The 23,914-nt window shown below is 39.9% G+C and overlaps 1 protein-coding gene across 1 annotated transcript; it reads left to right on the forward strand.

The window, feature by feature from the left end:
* The first annotated feature begins 500 nt into the window (after positions 1-500).
* LOC117249654 (carnitine O-acetyltransferase-like) lies at positions 501-22,982 on the forward strand. Its single transcript, XM_033615404.2, has 14 exons — positions 501-652; positions 1,277-1,555; positions 4,875-4,993; positions 5,916-5,969; positions 7,243-7,393; positions 9,397-9,571; positions 13,896-14,074; positions 14,410-14,510; positions 16,575-16,697; positions 17,745-17,867; positions 18,265-18,400; positions 18,596-18,658; positions 20,926-21,063; positions 22,314-22,982. The coding sequence occupies exons 1-14, from the start codon at positions 626-628 to the stop codon at positions 22,530-22,532; spliced, it is 1,887 nt and encodes a 628-aa protein (XP_033471295.1). The 5' UTR covers positions 501-625; the 3' UTR covers positions 22,533-22,982.
* Positions 22,983-23,914: the final 932 nt, after the last annotated feature.

Here is a 23,914-nt window from a genome sequence, read left to right on the forward strand (position 1 = left end):
ATGACCTACTTCTGAAAATCAGCAAAACTAAGGAGATGGTAGTGGCCTGATGATAGCAAAGGGACAATAAACTTCCATGAACCAGCTAGGCATAAATAAGCCTGCCATTTGCCAGATTTTGACTTGTTGCTCTGACAACACTTCCAAATATAAATTGTGTCAGCTTTGATAAACCAATATCCAGACTCCAGCCAAATCATTAGTCTGGACAATTTGGTTATCCATGTACAAAGAATAGTACCCAGATCTTTGTTGGACCTGCACAAGTGGATAAGTCTCTTTTCCTGCAACTCTCCTGACTTCCTTAGCTGAGATACTACATACTCAGATAAAAGGACTGGATAGCCCCTGGGTAAGCCTTAACAACCCTAGCCAGACAAACAATGCAGGTGTGGAAAAACAAATTTGCTTTAGAATGGAACAGTTTGACAGTTTGTGAGATCATGATGACTCAGAACAAACAAACATTCTCTGGTCTTTATATTCAGCTGAAGTTGAACAGTCTTTAAGAGCTGGCAGCAGAGCAGTGGTTATCAACCCCTTTAAAATAGCAGAAATATTACCTTTCTGTATCTTTCAAAAAAAAAAAAATTAAATCAACTTTGGGAGTTTCTAGGAAAGCACAATGTTGAGAATTTGCAGCAGAGCTCTGGTAAGTAAAGCTCACCATTTTGGTACATATATTTCTTTATCCTTCTACAAAACTAATGTTTTTCTACCCTGTTTTCGTATGTCTTACGTTTTTTTTTTATATTGTGATTTTAATTTTTGTTCAAGGTCTTTACTCCCCTTATTATTTTCAAGCTAGAGGGGAGAACTAATACATATAAATGAATCCAAGCTTTAATTAATCCAAGCCCTTGCCAAACAAGCTCACACAATATACCGATTAAGCCTTTTACTGCCAGGAAAAGCTCTCTTTATTTATTAGTATACCAGCTATCTATCATGACATTGCTACTGTATTGGCATTCTTCTATGCAACATAGAAGAATGCCGATACAGCTTATTTCTGCTCAGAATGAATACAAATAATAACTTACCTATAGTTCTTCACAGCATAGCTGCTTATTTTGCCTGTCTGATTAGTTACATAGCAAATCAGTCTACCTATATTACTCAGTACCTTGACATGCAGGAAGGGGGAAGGAGCACAGCAACATGGCATTAGTGTAATACAATATGGCCTGATATCTGGCCAAGACGAAACAGTTGTCATTAAAACTAGTTATAACATATATATACATCTATTTGCTTACATTATTGTATCTGTCAGATAAAGGTGGGGATGGCGAGGCCCTTTCACTTGGTGAAACCTGTATCAGCGACCCTAGTTCCTGGCAGAAACCTGTCCCAGCAGAAGGGACTGCCCAGTCAGCCTGTCCCCCCTCTGCAGCAGACCTGTGACCACTACCTTAGCTACCTGGAGCCCATGTTGGGGGAGGATGAGTTGAAGCAAACTAAAAAACTGGTGGAAGAGTTTCGGAAAGCAGGAGGAGTCGGAGAAAGACTGCAGAGAAGCCTTGAGATGAAAGCACGCAACACCGAGAACTGGGTGAGCTCAACAACTACAGTAACAGCTGTAGATGCATTTAATGAGACAAATGGGGTAACCTCCTCACACATTCTGCCGTTCAGTCAGACAACTCACGTTTAAATGTTTATTTCAACAGCAGAACATAGTTAGAGTTTGGCGTCCAGACTCCGGCCTCATCACTTCCCGAAAATATGTTTACATGAGATTTTGGGAAGTGATTATTAAATATTTTCCCCCAAAGCTTGCAGGTGGATGCTGGAATGGAGGTGGGGCTGAAAGAGCAAGCGGCAGTACTGATGAGGGACAGCAGCGGCATAGACAATGCAAATGGGGAGCTGGGAAGATTTTGCAGCTTAAATAGATCGCCAAATTTGGATGGAGTGTTTGTAGATGTGTTTATGAATCGGTGCAGCTCGAGTTGACTGCCTGAACTAGTTCGCAAGCGTCGCTCCATTTCAGTCAGACAACTCATGTTTAGTTTAGTTAGTTTAGTTTATTTACTTTATTAATCCCCCTGAGGGGAAATTCAATGTTTTCACTCTTGCTTGTCAATTACACACAGGTCCGAAAGACACACACATGCACAAACAGGACCTATACATGCACAAAGTGGAGAGATGTCAGAGTGAGGGGGCTGCCCTTGGTGAGGCGCCCTGAGTGGTTGGGGGGTTCGGTGCCTTGCTCAAGGGCACCTCGGCAGTGCCCAGGAGGTGAACTGGCACCTCTCCAGCCACCAGTCCACGCTCCATATTTTGGTCCGGATGGGGACTCGAACAGGCAACCCTCCGGTTCCCAACCCAAGTCCCTATGGACTGAGCCACTGCCGTCCCCAGTTTAAATGTTTATTTTAACAGTTTATTTTAACCATCTGGTGAGCAGCAATTTGCTTAAGCACATTGACAGATGTAAAGATGGATAATATTCTTGCCCAGCAAACCACCTGATATGTAAATATAGAATTAAACAGCAAAGCAGCTATGAATATTTATTTATGCATTAAGGGTTGCATGAGCTCTTGAGCTTTTGCGCAGACAAGTTCTCTTTTTTGTGGAGCCTGGCATAGCGTTGGTAAGCAGAGAATGACAAGCGGCCCAGGGATTTTAATTTTGAGGTTGGCAGATTGAGAGCTGCAGTTGTAGACACGCCAATTCTCAGAGAGTGAGGTGAGAAGCAATCAGGAGGTAGGCCACAGCTCAGGCAGAGATCACGCAGCTTCAAGGTGAACCAGAATGTTGTTAATGGTTTGCAACCCTCAATGATGAACAGTGGTGCCAAATGATGGGTCGGCAAGCAGTAATGCAGGAATTTCATCATGGAAGAGAAAGGACAGAAAGTAGTATTAGTTTTGTAGTAGTATTAGTAGTATTAGTTTTGGCAATGACAGTGGAGATGCTTTGAGCTGGTGGAGACATGGGAAGGTCAGCTACTAGGAAATCATCTAAAAGATGCAGGACAAAAGGGAGTTTGCAGGTGTTGTGGAGAATCCAGCATAAGGCTTCTGACAGGGTGTCAAAAATGCGAGGGCTGAGAGAGAGGGCGACAGGATTGCATGAGCTCATGAGCTTTTGCAAAGACAAGTTCTGATGCAGGGCAGCAACGGCATAGGTCAATGCAAAGGGGGAGCTAGGAAGATTTTGCAGCTTAAATAGACCACCAAATTTGGAGGGTGTGTTTGTAGATGACATATGGGGAGTGATGTATGATGTGTGTGTATGAATCAGTGCAGCTCCAGCTGACAGCCTGAACTAGCTCGCAGGCGTCGCTTCATTTATTTAGCTCCTGGTTCACTAAATCAAGAGCTCATTTTACACTGAGCTCATGAGACTGACTTTTATACACATTCTGCTAGTGAAGGAAAGCTCATAGATACAGACTTCCAAGTTTTAAATATAAATCATATTTATCTTGACCAAATTAGTATAATGATTTTAAACTCATGTTTTTTCAATCGAGAGAGAGGAGAGAGGGTGGGTCTGGAGAGTGAGGGAGATACAGAGAATGGTCAAAGTGACAGCTGCACCAGCGTAGAGGTGGAGGTCGAGGTAATGTGGATACAGATGATGTTTCAGTGGTATAAATGCACAATATAATGAATGCCTGATCAAAAGACAGAACAGCACAGTTGCAGCCTGTCATTTTTACAATACAATCATCATCAAATGAAGGAAATTTCAAGTTAAATGAAAATAAGTCACCTGATTCTTTGGTCGACTACAAAACAATCATATATGTTCTTACTCTATATCGATATCTTTCAGAGATTCAATATAACTTTTCAAATGGTGTAAAATTAACAGTATTAATAAAAAAATCATCACCAGTAACCTTGTGTCACCAAATTAACCTGAATTAAAACTTTGTAGATTATAAATTTAAATATAAAAATTAAATGATTCATTTAACCCTGGAGGGGATGGAAAACAAGGGAACATGGGATATTACTGTATTTGATTCATGTCAATTAGAACAACACTCACTTTGTTCAGTCACAAACTAAACTAAGAACTTTTGTCCAATTTCATCCCAAATTTGGAAGAAGACAATGTCCAGAATCATTTAATATGAAGTAAAGGCACCATGAAACACCTTCTTTACAAACTCAAGGGACTTTATCTATGGAGCTAGAACAGTCTCAAAATGAGTAAATGCATACAGAAATTAATAAATGCACAAAAAGGATTCACAAATATATATATATATATATATATATATATATATATATATATATATATATATATATATATATGAAAGGTGCTACATAAATAAAGTTTCTGCTTCTTCTTCTTCTTCTTCTTCTTATTATTATTATTATTATATATGACTCAAAACATAAACACATTTTCAATGCACACAAAAATATGTTTCATTCCATATATAAGTAAAAGAAAATCCACATATAAAAAATAAGATTTATAAACATATTTTTGATGCACACACAAATATTTCTTATTTTAAATATGTGCAATTGAAATTCACAAATGTACACATGCATGTATTTGCAATTTTCATCAAATACATATTTGGAGGTTGTTACATTGATATATGAACTGTCAAACCTGCATTTAGAAAGTGCTTTTAATTTAGTAAACTTCCCTGCATTTTACAAAGGAGGAAGTTTACAATGAATGGAAAGGGATGAAACATATTTTTGTGTGCATTGAAAATGTGTTTGTGTTTTGAGTCATATGTATATATAAACTACATTTGTGAATCCTTTTTGTGCATTCATTAATTTCGGTGTGCATTTATTCATTTTGAGACTGTTCTAGCTCCATATTTATCTGTCTATGTCTCTATGTGTGTGTGTGTGTGATTTATAGTTTGTAATTGTTTGTAGTTTACAGAGGATTTTGTGAAGGGTGAATTTCTCGGCGCGCGGAAGCCTTTGGCAGGTTTTTCAAACCCTGGGGGACTCTTTCCCAAAGCAGACTACAGAGACAAAAAGGGACAAATAAGGTAAACACACACACACACACACACACACACACACACACACACACACACAGTAGGCTTGGGTCCAATGTCCATCACCATCCTCAGTCTACTGGATCTATCATATGGCCCATCTAAACAATCAGTCACTAACCATCCATTTCTATTAGACCTTTCCTGTGTTTATCCCGGAAATCAGGTTATCTTTTGAACAGAGGTGGATGAGTTGTAGAGTCTGATGCACAAAGGAAGAAAGAAGAAAGGACTTCCTGATGATCTTGTTGATTTTGTTGGTTTTGACAGTCCTCACCTTGCTGAGCCAGCACATGACAGCAAAGCCTCCACAGGAAGTAGTGTCACTCTAGCCCTTTCTGTCCCAGTCCAGTTTGTTGTTGAGATCTACTCATAGGTACTTGTATGTCAGTCCAGATTCAAACAAACAAAACAGTTGGGGAAATGTCTTCCCAAAGCAACGATTAACTTCAAATATTTAAAGTTAGTCCTTAAAATTGCTTTCAGTACTGTAAACATTTCCATGCACGCAGTAATGTCACTGTAGCAAATACTGTGGGACATTTACACAGTGGTCAAGAGTGCTGGACCGGAAGCATCGCACAAAAAAACGGAAGCTGGCTGCGTTCTGTTTTGCCTCCATGTGTCCGTGAAAAATAAGGTGAATAGAACATGTAAACAGCAGTCAGGAAAAATCGGATATAGGCAACAAATCGGAATTGGGCATCAAGACATGGTAGTGTAAAGGCAGCCTTAGTCTGATTTATAATGTTGTCTGTGGCTCTGAAGGTAACTTTCTAAAGGCTTAGAAACTATGTCAGGGTTATCTCAGCCACTCTAATTTGGACAATGTCTTTTTAAAAATAGTTCCATTTTCAAATTGTTTGCGTTCCTTTCAAACATTTAAATGAATAACCATGTATTCTCTGTTCAGGTTTGCTGCCAAATTCATAGCAGGTGGAATGGAATTAAAGACAATGATTGACAAGTGAGTACTGAACTTGAAAGTTCTCTTTTCACCAAACACAAAGATCTTTTTCATCCTAGGAATTTCATTATCTTCTGTCATGGTTTGTTTCACACAGTGTAATAATTAATATAACTATTGTGCAGCTCAAAAATGAACCGTAATATTAACTAAGACCAATCAATTTATTTGTTGTTTTCACCTTCAAACATCAAACAGCAAAATAAGCAGTTAATTTACACATTAAAGGCTCTCTAAGTCTTCCTAAGCTTGAAAAGTTTTTGTCACATACAGCAAACATCTCCTCACGATCCGCTAGCTACATGTTCTCTGAATATGCTGTGAAAAAGTCCGGTCTCTGTAGGGAGCCCAGACTCCGCAAATGGCAACAAAAACACTTCACTTCTGTTTACGTTCAGCAATGTTATCAAACACAACGGAGCTAGCTCGCCTTTTAGCCTCATTGTAGGCTGCAGCTCTAACTGCCTCTATGGGCACCACGGCGTGAGACCGTGAGACATGGGCACCGCGTTCATGTGCGTGTGCTTGCTTTTGCTGGTCTCACGCTGGCTGGTTGGTGCAGCCTGGACCAAAATGTTTTTGTTGCCATTTGCGGAGCCTGGGCTGCCTACAGAGACCGGACTTTTTCACAGCATATTCAGAGGACATGTAGCTAGCAGATCGTGAGGAGATGTTTGCTGTATGTGACGAAAATTTTTCAAGCTTAGGAAGACTTAGAGAGCCTTTAACAGAGGTTTTAACTGCTGCCTAAAATTAGTACTATGCTGTTTTAAATGATGTTTTAAGCAGGAGATATAAAGTTAGTTCTCTGAAGAATTTGAACAAGGTTTATTTCCAACTAAGGTGTTTATAGTTTAACTACAGTCAAAAGTTGAACTTGAACTTGTAGAAGTTCAACCAAGTTAAGATATTTGCACTCCATCTTTATGAGAGTGCTCTCATTTGTGCATTTTTGGTTTGGCTCGGTTATAGTATTTCTATTTCTAAGTAAAAAAAAAAAAAAAACCCTTACAAAAATATTTGCCCAAAAAATTGTATGCATCAAATGCTGTATTATAGGTGATAGTAACCGGTGGACTGAATGTATCAGTACTGCTGTAGGCCTTCTTAATTTCTCTGATTATGTTGGACAAAAGATTAAACTTGAGTCACAGAGCTACATTACTGAAAGTGGTCCCGAGCATCCAGTGGATGTGGCAGCTTCAGGGACATCAACGGCCAAAATTGTAAATAATACTGAATGGCTGAGGTTAAATGTTTATTTGTTTTCCAGTGAGACACTACCAGATGAGTACATGAGAGGGAAGCCGCTGTGTATGAAGCAGTTCGAGCAGCTGTTTTCATCCTGTCGTATCCCTGATCTGAAGATGGACACCTTTGAGCAATACACCGACAAACACATCACTGTAGTACACAATGGTCAGGTGAGGAACATCAAGTCACTGTAGTGCACAACTGTCAGGGTGAACACATCACATCACTGTAGTGGAGCCTTTAATTCCTCTCATCTGCCGTATGGAGATTGTGAGGGGAAAAATAGACGTGCCAGCTAAACAACAGTGAAAAAGCTGTGATATGCTGTGTTGGCCCTCTACATCATCAAATCTTCCACAAGTAGAAGGCTGGCTGATGGGAAGCCAACAAGGAAAATTCTGATGGGGTAAAGGGGTCCCTGAACACTTCACCAGTGACATGGAATGTTCCAAGCCTTGGTAAGGTCAGCAAATGCATCATTACCAGCCCTGTAGCGCAGTGTGTCACTGTTTAATCCTCTCATCTCCCATGGAAACCGGGAGAAAAAATTAAACATGGGTTTATTTGTTTTATGTTAATCCGACATACATTGTGAGCTCTATCAGACCATCATGCGGTGCATAGCTTTTATCAATGGGCACAGCACTCTAAAGCCACTAGTTAGCACTGGTCAAACTGGTGTTAATCTTCCACCCTCTTTCACCTGTACTGGGGCTGGGTCGGGGTGTGTGTTTGCTGATACAATCATGAAGTCTCACTTGAAAACAGTCTTACGAGCTGAATTCAGTGACGGTGAAACCGGGGAGATTGGGAGAAGAGGGAAATGCTCTTAAGGAAAGTAATTTGTTGTAACAAAAAAATATATTAAAAAATTCACTTTACCAACATGAACATCAACACCAACACATAAAAACAGCCCCCATACCTTCGGCATGAGCAAAGCCATGATATGTGTCTCCAAAGAGGCAGCAAGGAAAATGGGGGCTGTGTACCTGCATACTGCCATCACTCATTTTAGGTCTATTACGGAGCTTTGTCTCATATCCATTCTGCGGATGCAAGTGGCAGACGGGACTGCTGTCTCTCTTCCTCTAGCTGATGGAAGCACTGAGTGACTTGACTCCAAAAAGCCCTTCTGTAATGGCAGTGGCCAACAAAGATCCCCATGGTGCTTTTAGGGGGGCAAGTCAGATATCACTCACTTGTCAGCATCTCTCTGTCACACAGCAGCCATGTTTAAAGGCATCCTGCTCCTTTACCAACCAGCTGACTTTGGAAGCAGGTGCTTCTCACCACTGCTGAAGAGAAATGTATGCTTTCCTCAATGTGTGAATGTGTGCTCATGATTAGAGGAGTATTACCCAAAGAGTCCAGTAGAAGGCAAGCCTGTGACAGATAGAGCATAAGGTTTGTACTCCATTGCTCATTTGGTCATTAATGCAAAACCTCACTTCAGAGAGTTCACAACTTGTCGCAAGTTGGTTTGTTATACGGAGGTTTACGTGAAAGTTAGCCTGCTACACCTGTTTTGATGGCACTGGTACACATAAAAATGGTCGCCGCTCTGGCAGTCCTGCTATTTTGATTAAAATGGGGTTGTCGGTTCTACTATCATTTTGTTGCTATTCCTCAAGACAACTGACCTACTTCACTGGCCTTCAAGCAACAGAACAAAGTCTGATCTCTTCTGTCAGACCACCAGTTTCTGCAACAGCAATAGTTTTGCTCTTCAGATCTATTTATGCAGATGACTGTACTAGAATTTGAATTCATTTGTTCAGTGACCCAGTTTAACATATAAATTACTATGCAGAAACATGTTACCCCCCACAAAAATCTATTGATGTTTTTTAAATTCAGATTTCTGCCCAAATCAGGTAATTCTCAGGGCACTTAGATGCATGTAAACACCCTAAGAAGCTTATATGGAGTCTTAATGAAATTGAGTGAAGAAGAGTTTGCTAACCAGGAGTCACAGTGATATTTATTCAGTTTATTAATTTGACTAATTACAAGTTGTACGTACAATTAATAATTGTAAATCAAATGACCACAAAGTAATTTGCTCACAAACAACATAAGGTCTTGGGAAGCCTGAGTGCCTTTGTTCCTAGGGACTTTGCTCAGTGGGTAATCTTGTGTTGTTTTCAATTTTCTTTCCCCGTGGATTCAGTTCTTTGTGATGGAAGCATACAACAGTGATGGGAGTCCACTAACAATTGATCAGCTCTGTGTTCAGCTGGAGAGGATCTGCAACTCCTCACTACAGACCGACATGGAGCCCGTTGGGATCCTCACCACCCAGCAGCGTGACAGCTGGAGCAAAACCTACAACAGCCTCATCAAGGGTGAGAACTGCTCTCATGGAAGTCAAACTAAAGAACCACTGACCTAATAAATCATGAGAACATGTGAAATAAACTTGTTGTCTACAGTAATGCATGCCAGATAAAAAACAGAAGACACACTTTATTAATCCCCAAGGGAGATTTTTTTCAGTCTGAACCTGTTTCCACCGGATATAATCATTTGTCTTTAGTAATCCAATCATAACCCAGCTAGCAAAATTGTGTAATCTCACAAGCGGCCCATATCCAGCATGGTAGAACAAAAACACTCAGCCCAACAATCGGGCAGTCTCGGCATGACGATTTTGCATTTACTTTTGCATCAGGTAAAGCTGTAGGGAAGGCCAATAGCTTTGTGCCGACTCCGACCAAAAGTTGGCCTGGACGTGGCCCAAAACTATTGGCCAAAATGCAGCCTAACTGATTCAGCCCAAGTCCAGTAAGCCACAACTAACCCCTTATGATGGGAGTGTAGTGACTTAAAACAAATGGCTGCTTCACTAGCTAATGCCAGCTACCAAAACACATAGCACATGCATAAGTTATGTAAGGGATAATGCCTGACGAGGTGTCCATTATCAGAAATGAATGGACAACGCGGAGGCGTGAACCGCCCCTCTACCTTTCCATTTGTATGACAAGTTGTAACAATGAATGAAATCAATTAAATGTCAAGATGGACAACCTTATACCCTCTGGGGCTAGGTTGTGAGCTCTACACAGTAAACAATATATTTGAATTTCAATTAACTTCATTAACACAATTACAGAGCAGTTTTTGTTTCACTCTAAACTGTATTAACGCTAAACACTCAAATGAACGGACTTTTAAATACAATACTTACAACTCTACTTGTTGACATATTTATTTGTCTAGACTGAAATGTTTTTAGACTGGGCTACATATGATTGGGCTGTATAAAAATGATGGATGATATCTGTTAACATTAGCTGTTAGCCAGACTAGCTCAGGTAAGCGTTTGTGATGTACCTTGATAATTGCAGAGGTAAGATGATATGTAAAACTCAAATCCTCTCTCAAGGTTGCTCTTGGAAAATTTAGTACACATCCTGGTTATTCTCTGCACATCACTGATCATTAATTTCAGCAATGCCTGTAAGCAATGGGTGAGTTGTGACAAATCTGCCATCTTGCCATTTCATCCAGTGGGTCACTGGCCAAAGTTGTTTCGCGGTATTTCAAAGGCAAAATGCATATAGCATATTGCTATTGGCCCGAGCCTTTTATTTCTAGAGGTGGGCCACCTAAGACATGCCCAACTGTGGCCCGAGTTCGGTTATCCAGTACTCAGCCACAACTCTTTCTACAGCTATCAGCCCATGCTTGTTTGATTGACAGCATTTGAATGGATGTGTCTCTGTATGATTGACAGTGGTTGGATGGACATGTCTGTGTTTGACTGACAGCAGTTCAATCAATCAATCAATTTTATTTATAAAGCCCAATATCACAAATCACAATTTGCTTACAACAACAGTAATGAAAGTAATAATATTATAATTATAGTTCTGGCTACTGTGGTACAATATGTTGAAAGTATATATTAATATCTGATAGTATACATATGTGACAATAATTATATGTGTATAATAACAGTAGAAGTATGACTAATGATAACAGCAGCAGCAGGAGGCATCTGGCAGGACCACGGCAGCAGCACAACCACACACATCACACTATCTAGGCACCGCTGCAATAAGAGTTAACCTGAGAGGCAGTGGAGCACAGAGGCTCCGGAGAAGAAGGCGAGTTAGTGACATCCAGAATGGCCGAGTTAGCAAAATGCAGTAATAGGACACGAGAGAGAGAGAGAGAAGGAGAGAAGGTGCCCGGTGTATTATAGGGGGTCCTCCGGCAGACTAGGCCTAAGTCAGCCTAACTAGGGGCTGGTACAAGGCAAGCCTGAGCCAGCCCTAACTATAAGCTTTATCAAAGAGGAAAGTCTTAAGTCTAGTCTTAAATGTGGAGACGGTGTCTGCCTCCCGGACTATAACAGGAAGATGATTCCACAGGAGAGGAGCCTGATAGCTGAAGGCTCTGAGTTGAATGGATGTGTCTGTGTTTGATTGACAGCAATTCGAGGGGCCTGTCTTTGATTGATTGATGGATGTGTCTCTGTTGGATTGACAGTAACTGGATGGACACATCTTTGTTAAATTGATCACAGCTGGATGGAGGTCTTTCAGTCTGATTGACAGCAGATGGAGGGACATGTCTGACTGTGACTGACAGAAGTTGGATGGATGTTACTTGGTTTAATTTTAATTTTGATTGACAGCAGTTGAATGGAAATGTCCTGTTTTCATTAACTGCACTTGAAGGATGCGGTGGCAATTTCTACTGAACAATACACATCAACTCAAAAACTTGTCTTTCTGTAAGTTTAATTCAGCATCTGCAGATGGACACACAACAAACAGTCAAGAATGAACTCAGTCAAAAAAGAGCTTGCCCTAAACACAGGAGATGTCAGATACTATACTCACTGACAACTTCTGAGGTCAGGTAGGGGAGTGAGATACCCATTATCTTTAACTAGCGTTGTCAGAGGGGGTGACAGTGCAGTTTGGTTCATCTTATCTAGTCATGTTCTTGGACTTCAAGAAAGTACTCACAGCTTGTTACATACTGATAAAGAGTAAACATCATGTAAGGCATTTCTGCTTGAGATATCCAGACAAGACATAAAATGCAAGGTTACCTGACATTCTTTCTGCTTTGTGGCACATAGTACAGAGGCCTAAACTATGTTGATTACCTTTCCATGATATTAATAATTTCCATTGTAAGAGGCAAGTCTGTGTTTTGACAGCAGCTAGATGGACATGTCTTTGTTTCAACTGACAGCAGCAGGAGGGGCATGCTGTTTAACAGCATTTGGAAGGACGTGTCTGAGCGTGATTGAAAGCAGCTGTGTGTGGGTGTGACACTGTTTGTTTGACAACATTTGGATGAAAGTGTCTTTGTTTGATTGACAGCATTTGGATGGATGTCTCTGTGTTTGATGAACAGCAGCTAGAGGGGCGTGACAGTGTTTGTTTCACAACAGTTGGATGGACATGACTTTGTTTGATTGATAGCAGTTGGATGGACATGTAATTGATTAACAAAAGTTGAACATGCCGTGTGATTGACAGTGCTTGGATAGAGGAGTCTTTTTTTAATTGAGAGCAGTTGAATGGACATGTCTTTGTTAGCTTGACAACGGTTCGATAGACTTATCTGAATTTGACTGACAGGAATTGAAGGGCTTGTCTGAGTTGAACTGACAGCAGTTGGACAGACTTGTCTGAGTTTGATTGACAGCAATTGATTGACATGTCTTTGTGTCAATGACAGCAGTTTGATGACTGAGTTCAGTTGACAACAGTGTGATGGCCATGTCTTTGTTTAATTGACAAAAGCTGGAGGGGCAATAACTGTTTGTTTGACAACAGTTGGATTGGTTTGACAGATAGCAAGTTTGACTGATAGTCAAATTCAAAAATTGAATGGACTTTTCTGAGCTGGATTGACAGCAACTGAATGGATATGTCTTTGTTCCATTCACAGCAGTCTGATGATTGTGTCTTTGTTGGGCTGACAGATTTTGACTGACAGTAATTGGATGGACATGTCTGAGTTCAGTTAATGGCAGTATGGTGGACGAGTCTTTGTATCACTGACTGCAGTTTGATGGATGTGTCTGTGTTTGGTTGACAGCAGTTGGATAGAATTGTTTGAGTTTGATTGCTGGTCTGGTCTTTATAATACCACTGCATAAAACACATTGTAAGTCAAACACAGACACGTTCATCCAGTGGCTGTTGAGATGAAAAGAAGCCTGTCTGATATTTTCCCAAGAATCTTTTGTCTTTGTTTGTGTTTGTTTGTGATTATCTGTTTGATATCATTTTAATCTCACGCTCAAATTACATCTTTACATTTTTTATTGCAAAAAATGGGTGACTTCCAGATGTACATTTTTGACACCAGGAATTTTTACATTTAAGAAAACAACATTCTTTCAAGCATCATTTCAAGCATCATTTCACACAATGTGTCTGTTTATGATCTCCCAACAAGGTGGAGGTGGAAAAGATGATACAAATTATTTGGCTTACAAAAAACTTACAAAGTCCAAAGCAGTTTTAAAGACAATTCTAAATGACTTGGAACATGTAAATAACACATGAAGTGTTCCCTGGTAAAGCAGTTGTAAGAATATATTGTGAAAATAAATATGACTGATTTATTAAACTGTTGCAGTGTTGTTATAACATAATGTTGTTTGCTCTGTGTGTATGTCCTTGGTCTGTTTAGATGAGACCAACAAAGAGTCAGTGCTGGCTATCCAAAGCAGCATCTTTACAGTGTGTTTGGATGGAGCGATGCCCTCAGTATCTGATGACAAGTATCGTGACAGAGCTTTTCGCCAGATGCTGCATGGAGGAGGCAGCCAGTGGAACAGTGGAAACCGCTGGTTTGACAAGGGTCTTCAGGTGATTTAATACAAGGATTTAATAGTGTAAGGCAGAACTGGAAATTCTGTTTTTTGTTTAAACATGCAATTTGCTTGACAGTTCCACTCCACATAGTAGTACAGTTGCAGATTTGTTTTTATGTGTGACTTATTACTCTTACCAGTATGAATTGTTTAGCTTCATAACTACCTAGTCATCCTACGTTTCCCTGCTCAACAGAAGACACCATTTTCACATCCACTGATTAGAATAACTTTCAGCAACACAGTCACACATACAGGAACAAACAAACTCACAAGGAGTTGGGATGTAATAATAGTAACTAATAATGTTTTTATCTTTTTTTTTTTCAGTTAATTATTGGAGAACACGGGACATATGGTGCAAACTTCTCATGTGCCGCTGCTGATGGTGTCGTCCACATGTCCGTGTCTGCCCATTTAGTAGCAGGCGTGTAAGTAAATGAGTTTCTGGAGTTTAGATTTTTTGTTTTAATGGTTGAAAGTTAAGTAATTAGGCAGAGTGTAGGCTACGGATGGACATTAAAATCACAACATCCTGCAGTGGTATGGAAAAGTGGAAGGATTCCTGTCTTTGTTCAATCACACATATTGCTATAGTACAGAGCTACTGAAAGATGACCTGTACAGTCTTGTTGTAAACAAAGTTTCTGTTCACATTCAGTGTTACTCACCAGAACATGTTGTGTGCATCCTTGAGGTCTAACATTTTAAATGCATTTCCTTCCATGTCAAGTTTTGACCACATTCCAAAAAAAAGGACTTGTTATCCTTAATATTAACTACTGATGACAGAAGACAGATGAAGAATGACAAGAAGAAATACTACACTGCTGGTCAGGCAATAGGCTGCACAGGCTGTATTGCCTCTCTTCTCACTGTGGAACACAACAAGTCACAATTCAAAACACCAAACCGGCATAAGCCAAGGAAAGAGCCTCACTGTTTATCTGGAAAATGTCACTTCACCAGCACAAAGCTGAGATTTTTGCTGTGTGACTGCATGTAAGATCCAATTCAAACTGAATATACGGCCTTCTGTATATATTCCAATTAGTGCAATGAAAGAATAGTTGGATAAGGCAGGCATGGTCTATCATGATGGGGCTTTCTCCTGGTTTGTTGGTCCTTGACCAGATTTGACCTCTCTGAGCCCCACTTAATCTGCTTCCTCCTAATCACCCAATTAATTTTAAAATTGTCTTAAACTGATCTTAAAGCTATGGTCTGCGTTTAGAAAGACAATGAGAAAGATTTGAAAAAAGCATCCCCCCACACACACACACCACTCCCTCTGTGCTCCATGATCCCTCCCCTCCGAGCTCGTGTCCCCCTCTCCTCAGAGCCTCCTAACAACACACACCCTCCCGCATAGCAACATACAGTTACATACAGCATACAGTTATCTATGTCACAACATCCCCAATAAAAACGGAATATTACCTGTTCAACAAAACTCTGCTGTATCAGCATCACTTTTCAGGCCCAGATCTTGCCGGAGCTTTCTCCATCGGTCAAAGGAACTGAGGAGACAGAACATGGCGGCGTGCGAGAGTACAGTGGCTCTTAGCTTTCTCACATATATAGTTTTGTCCGCGGTTTTCTGCTCATGTTGAGCAGATTTTGTGTATCGTCGACAGGACATTATCCACCCCAGGGCTGCATTTGAGGTCTCCTGCTGTATTCCCTGCACACACACCACTGTGTATCCACTTTTGACTTGTACACCATCATCACGTTTGTTGACGACACACCTGTGGTGGACCTGATAACAGATACCAATGAAAAGGCCTACCTGAAAGAAGTAGAGGACCTGACCCACTGGTGTCAGGACAACAACCTACTCCTAAACATCAGCAAGACTAAGGAGCTGATAGTGGCCTTTTGGCAGAAGCAGGGAAGCTACACCTCCCTTAGTATCAAAGGGTACTTGGTGGAAAGGGGGGACAGCTTCAAGTATCTTGGTGTCCACATAAGCAAGGGCTTGACCTGGGCACTGCACACTGAGTCAGTGGTCAGAAAGGAAAGGCAGAGACTGTTTCACCTTAGATCTTTCTATTCCTTTGCCATCCAGAGTGTTCTGACAGGGAACATCACTGCCTGGCACAAAACCAGCACTGAACAGGACCACAAGGCACTGCAAAGAGTGGTTTATTCATCTAAACATACAGTAAGCACTGCTCTACCCTTCCAAAAGGATGTTTACGCCAGGGGCTGCAACAATAAAGTTAGGAGAATAATTAAAGATCCCAGCCACCTGGAACACTGCCTTTTCTCACTGCTGAGATCAGGAAGAAGAAACCAGATACACCCAGCCAGCACTGGCTACAAGGATCCTAGACCCAGCCAAAGACAGCACAATATTATAATCACTATTACAGTCATTTTTTTATCCACAAATCGATGGATCAGACAGATTACATTTTACTAAATTGTATTTTATGTGATTTCATGTGATTTCATGTGATTGATTGATTTTCTCTTGTGTGTGGAAATAGAAAAAAGCCAGAGGTGCAGATGCGGTCCCCAATGGAGCCTTTACCTGTGCCCCAGAAATTACACTTCAACCTCACACCTGAGATCAAGAAGGACATTGAGGAGGCCAAGCAGCACATGGACACGTGAGAGCAGCTTTTAGTTGTGATAGTTACAGAGACACCCAGGGACCAGAACAATAAAAACCCAGAGGAACATGAAGTAATTTTCATTTCTATGTATTGCTATGTGAACAGCTATATGCAGCAGCATTTCCATTTTCACAATTAGAATATAAAAACTACAGAAAAGGGGCTTCAAATGTGACCTAAGAGATTCAAAATATGATATGATAAAAACCCTGCATGAGTCTGTATTGTATCTACTGTTTTGGGTTTTTTTTTTTACATCCAAATCAGACACTGAAAGAAATCTTTCTATAATATCTTCCCAAGAAAAAATCATGACCAAATAAACTCTACTTAAATTATGGTCGGGGTTAGGTGGCTACAATGCCAAAAAGACAAACGTTAATTACAGGTCCGTGGCAGAACGCAAACTCCTACATGAAAAGTCCAAGGTGCTATACAAGTGACGAAAAATCAAATATTACTCAGTGGTTAGGTAATTAAATATTTATGGGCGCATAGTCTTAAGTGTGGAGTCTATTTTTTCCTCTTTTGTATGACCTCTTTTAGAGCACCTAGTTTTTTTATCATTTAGATGTGCATGCTTTTACTAACTTTTTGTGCAACATTCTCTATACCCGGAGGTGTATAGAACATAGGCCTACGCTCTTCTATGTCAACAGGGGAAGCTTAATCCTAGGAGACCAGTGGGACAGGCACAGGCGATCTCAAAAAAACATTAATGGCTCTAAGAGGCTATTAAAAGCTTAACATTGTAAGGAACAGCAGTGTGGAAGAAAAAAATGCTGCTAATCATGGCCATACAGTAGTTTCCTTTCCCAAAAAAAGAGGGAACAGGAAATCCAGTCTGATACGGACAGAACTAATGCTGCAGAAAGTGTGTATAGTGTCGCATTTTCAGAATAAATTGTAAATTGTATATATATATTATACATAATTTATACTTATCAGTTGCCATAATGCTGTCAAATACTTGTGCAATTATCTGTTAGACTACCAAAACAAAGTCTCACTGTCAAAGCGTGTGTCCCTTCCCCACCACAGACTGGCCCAAAACGTGGATCTGAGCTTTACGGAATTTGACCACTTTGGGAAAAACTTCATAAAGGCCCACAAGATCCGCCCCAATGCTTTCATACAGATGGCACTAAAGCTGGCCTACTACAGGTGAGGTGCTGAAAAGTCATGAGGTGATTGATTGTCTTTGTATGCAGACTTTTTACTCTTTACATTACAAATCAAGGGGGTCAAAAGACCTGCAATTGCATTAAAGAAATTAAAAACATACTCAGTATTTGATTTACCCAGTTTCAAAAGCTTCCATGTTGTGTTTAAAATGTTGGCATTAGTGATCTGGAAACAAAAAATGTCACAGACTACATTTTTTCATCAGCCAGAAACTGGAGCAATGGCTAAACAAGAGCTTTCAGCAAATAACACTGGATAGTTAATAAGAGTGTTTGCAGAGCTCCTGTAATTGTTTGAGTGGTCAACAAGTTTCAGGGCTGTGCATGTTGGCACAAAGAGTTTGTTGAAAGAAAAGGTCTCTTCTCTCTTTTGTCAGGATGTACCAGCGGATCTGTCCATCACTGGAATATGTCTCCCTGCGTGCGTTCAAACTAGGACGTATAAGTATGATGAATTCAAACTCGCCTGCCTCAGCTGCCTTTGTCAAAGCCTTTGATGACTCCAAAATACAGGTAAATTTACAGGGAAACTTGTTATGCAACTTTCATATAATGTAACTCTGTGTAATGAAAAATGTGTTGACATCAGAGATAGTCCCTTAGGTTGCAATAGATCATACTATTGCTGAACAGCAATCAAGCTAATAAACACTAACCACCTAAATGTGATAAGTTGTAACATTCTTGTGTTCTTCCTGTTTTGCACAGAACCAAGAGAAGGCTGATTTATTGGAGAAAGCTATAAAGGAACATGCATGGTACACTGACATGGTGAGTACCATTCACAGCATCACATAGTAGCTTATTTTCAGGTTGCAATATTGTAACCCTGGTTCTATTAGAACAGATAGAGCACTCTACTGACTATGTGTATTCCCTCCTTCAATTACAAACATGCATTTGCCCAATGAAATTTGCATAAATGTAGCTGACCAATTAGGACGTGCCTACCCGAATGCATGCAGACCACACGGAATGGAAGGGGGTACAATGATGCTGGCCATCATCCTACACCCTCTTAAGCAAGCGACATAAGCCCCGATACACTTTCAGTATGGTACCCTTAGAACCAAAAGTAACTCTTCAGACATGGTACCTAGACTCTGGATCCACTAAGGTTGTTGTCACTCACTGTTCTGTCCAACACTTAATATCGCATAATTCCTCATCACTGCTTACACAGATGGAAGTCTTCACCTCATTTATTGTCCGCAGAACAGGGTTGCACGCCAACATTTTTGGAGCAAAACGAGAGAGAATAGAGCGGTTTAGTGTTGCCGGAGCTTTTTCTCCAAGTGAGAATTAGAGTTATGCAGTTCACATAATCTGGTCCAAATTAATATATACTTTTAGACACTTGAAGATTCATTCATTACTAAAAGTGTCATCCAAGAGAGACAGTAAAAAGTAATGGAGCATTTAAAGTTGTTGCATTGAAATTGAAGGTGTGCTGATGGATTCATGTCGTCAACTCATGCTTTGAGTAACATTGCCAGTAAATATTCCACCTTAAAAGTTGCTGGTAGTCGCCTCAGTGAATTGCTATTTTTTCTCAGACTACAGCTTCTGAGAAAGGAAGCAATAGATGTACAATAGATGTAAAACTTGCCACGGTATGAACAGTAACCAAAAGCTTCAAAATCAGCCCTAAGCAAGAGTGACCATCCTCTGTTGACCAATCAACAGACTGCAGTGGTTCTAGCTCCGCCTTTTAGTACCGGATCTGTGTTCTAGGTACCTCAACAGAGGGGTGACCAAAAATGGAAACGGTTAGGAATGGTTCTATTGGTACCATCCACAACTTTTCATGATGGAAACAGAAAGAAATGTGTACCAAAATGAGCTCCATAATGTGATTGATATGACAGTATTGAGTCTACATCTGTTCTATAGAGGATGATGTCATCCAAATACAGTGTTGTTTTATATATTTGATCTCCAGAACTTATGCCTTTAATATTCACTTCAGATCTTTCATCTGCTATTGGTTCAATAATTAGATTAGATAAAAATCCTGAAAATGGACATTTGTAAAAATGAAAAAAAAGGAAAAAAAGATGTAAAAATGAAAGTTTAAAAAGTTTTGTGTGTGTGCGTCTCTTTTTTAGGAAGATATTGGTTTATTTACAGTATTTACTCCTCAGCACTATTAACAGTACATGTCACTATGAATGAAACAAATAATACATAGATACATGGACAACAATACATGGGGAATAACAGTTACCAAATATGTTTCTTGTTCATTCAAACTGGATTCAGTGGGATGTTCAGGGTGACATTTACGAAGTATAGTAAACAAGCCAAGTTATCCCTCCGAGCTAATGTTTGCTTTCTATGCCAACAACTGATCTTAAATATGCAACAACATTTTTTGACGACACTAGCTAAAAAACAAAAGCCAGTGACTGCATAGTATTAAGTTGCTGTGAGCCGTAAATTGACCACTTCTAAGCAAATGGGAAAAGGTAACATTATCTCAGAGCCTCACCAGGCAAAGCCTCTCTTCCTCTGGGCAGCTGCCTCAGACCTACCTCTAGGTCCGCAGTTGTCTGGACCCGTCGCAGACATCTTCACTGAGTAGACGGGACAACTTAACATAGTGTAAAGATTTGACCTCGCTATTTCTGGGGACCAAAATGTCCCCTTGCCCACACATACACAAAAAAGAAGGGGTCGACTGAGGGGTCTCAGACTGATGATTGGCATCTTTGACATCAGGGGGCAGCCCTAGTTTCAGTGTCCTAGTTAGTTTCTCCTTGTGGAGCTCAAAGGTATCTTTGAAGTTCTCCACCACTATTAGTGCTATGGAGCAATGTTGTACGTGGGTACGTGGGTGGGTTGTATGTGGGTAACCATGTTTTTCATTCTTGTGCACAAGGATGATGAGATGGTACACAGTGCAGTTTCCAAACTCTGATGAAAAAAAACCTGACCTAAAAACAAACTTTGTTTACAGGAAAACTTCCCAGGGTACCTTTAATATTACATGTGGTGATCGACTGTATAAACAAATTATATTGTTTCCTTTCTAACAGGCATTTAGAGGCCAGGACATTTACTGCCACCTCTACGGTCTACAGAAGCAGGCTTTAAAAGAGAAGATCCCCATGCCTGACATCTTCACAGACACCTCCTATGATAAATTCTTTGACTGCAAACTCGGTTCAAGTTATGTAAGTACTGAATCTGTGACATAAAAATGAAAATACCACAATTTTGCAACTAAAGATAGCCCATTACATTATACTTCGCAACAAACTGGTTAAATCCTCTAATATTTGTCTTAGTGTGCTCCAATATATGAATTCATCCAGCCTTTTTGCCCAAAAAAGCAGGTGGAGTCACCCACATAGTCTTTGTGCCCAAGTCCTGCCACTTATCACATGGTGTTATGCTTGCTCAATTATAATAGGGTTCTTAAAATGAGAGATCACGGAGTAAGTTAAAGGAGAGGGGTTGTCTTACTACCTTTACTACCCTTACACAGTCCCTGTCCTCACTGGGAAGGCTTATTTCATTGTTTTGCACATTACAATGATCTAAATTAAAACACAATGCCAGTAATTTGAGATTCGTCCCTTCTTGAGGTCGTTTCAAAAAGCTGTGTTTTTTGGGAAGAAAAAAATTGTTTTAGTCTATGTTTGTGTTAGTGTGGATGAAAGACTGAAGATGTCGATGAAAGCAGTTGGATAGTTAGTTGATGTGTGCTGTAACTGGTGAAAGTATATAAAGTATGCGTAGGGTAAACAGTTTTTGTGTTACTTGGTTTATAAGCATTAACAAGAGTTCAAATGCTGGTTGTAGAATGAAAATCATTTCAGTTTTCAACTGACATTTGACAGGTTAAGCATTGAAGGCACTTTAAATACAATGTGATTTTATTTATTTATTGTTTTTTGAACTTTTAGAATAAGTATACAAAAATGCAAATAAGAGACAAGTACACACAGACCCCTAGAGCCTATCCCAGCTGACATTGGGCGAGAGGCAGGGTACACCCTGGACAGGTGGCCAGACTATCACAGGGCTAACACATAGAGACAGACAACCATTCACACTCACATTCCCACCTATGGCCAATTTAGAGTTACCATTTAACCTAACCCCAACCTGCATGTCTCTGGACTGTGGGAGGAAGCCGGAGTACCCGGAAAAAACCCATGGCCCCTGACAACATGCAAACTCCGCACAGAAGGGCTCCCTCCTGGGTTTGAACCAGGAACCCTCTTGCTGTGAGGTGACAGTGCTAACCACTACAGCACCGTGCCGCCCACGTATATAATATGTCGTGAAAATTGTTGTTGAAAATGCTTGATTAGTGCCTTGACTATTGGAAGATTCCCTATATTTCACAAAACAAGTTCTCTGTGCTACAACATTAACCAACAACTTTTCACTTTTCACTTCTTTCTTTGTTCACCAGATTTCCAAAAAGTCTGGATGTTTGCCATGTTTTGGCCCTGAGGTACCTGAACAATATGATGTGCTGTACACTTTTACAGACAATCAAATTGAGTTTACGGTAGCCACTTTTAAATCTCCCAGCACCTGTGAAGAAAAAAATGCATCACAACTAGCCCAAGCTGTGGAGAATGCACTGTTGGACTTGAAGATTCTGCTGGAAAATACTTCAACAAGCTAATCCAGGTTCAAAGCAGTAATAAGCAGCCTACCATCTACTTGGAGCAGCATCTTCCTGAAGTCTTGTCATAACCATGATGTTGCCTACGGATGGGTATTGTTAAGATTTTAATGGTACCACTGCTCTTACGAGTACTGCTCATCAATCCGGTATTCTTAAATGTTTGGTTTTTTTTTGTTGTTGTTGTTTTTTTTTTCATTTTTCATTTTTTTATTTGTACGTTTGTTTGTTTTTTTAAGATATATTCTAAGAGAAAAACTCAAGACGAATTAAGAATGGAATTAACATTGCTTTATTTTCTTACAATGTATTGTATATAAATCGGCGTTAATTTAGTTAACAGAATCTATGACAAAGAATGTTCATCACTGTCCTTGTTTTCCCTGAGTAAGACAAGATGTTGATAAGCTAAAAAATGATCTTTGATAATAAAGACTATAATAAAATGTATGTTTTGTTTTAATTGAAGAGATGGTTTGGGACTAAAATTTTAGTTTTGGACTTTCAGACATTATGGGACATTCATTCATTAATTTCCGTAACCGCTTACTGGGCTGGAGCCTATCACATAGAGACAGACAGCCATTCACACTCACATTCACACCTATGGCCAATTTAGAGTCACCAATTAACCTATCCCCTGCATGTCTTTGGATTGTGGGAGGAAGCTGGAATACCCGGAGAAAACTCACGCTTACACGGGGGAGAACATGCAAACTCTGCACAGAAGGGTTCCCTCTTGGGATCGAACCAGGTCCCCTCTTGCTGTGAGGCCATAGTGCTGAAACAGATAAAATAATTTATCTAAAAATGATTTATCTGTCTCATTTTACATCATTAGACAGATGGAACTAGGTGCTTCCAATTATTTTCTAATGCCTTATCAGCAGTATGAGTTCTATGACTTGACTCAAGTAATAAAGTTGTGTATTTTGTCTATCACTGGCTATAAGCACACTATAAGTACACAAATACAGTTCATTTCACAGAAATAACTTTTATAAGGTAAACGTGATGGCTGTTGTGATTGTGACTGTTGATGGGGACATAGGATAGGATGGAAGACAGATTAAAAAGATTAATTTAGTGCTAATACAAGTTCTTAATTAATTTCCTATACTGACTTACTGACTTATTTAATCATGTCCCTGGACTGTTAAATGTCTCTCTTGGTAAAAATACTGTAATTTTGATGCAAGAGGAGGAAATAAATAAATAAATAAATAAAAATAAAATGTGCCAAAAGCAATCTGTGAAGAAGGACAGTATCTGGAGAGGAGAAATTGCAACCAACAATGTTAGAACCTACATGTCTAAAAGAAGAAGAAAAAAAAACAAACTCAAAATTCAGGATGGAGGTAACATGCAAATGACAGTGAGAT

This window comes from Epinephelus lanceolatus, chromosome 23, assembly GCF_041903045.1.
Source record: "Epinephelus lanceolatus isolate andai-2023 chromosome 23, ASM4190304v1, whole genome shotgun sequence".
NCBI lineage: Eukaryota > Metazoa > Chordata > Actinopteri > Perciformes > Serranidae > Epinephelus > Epinephelus lanceolatus.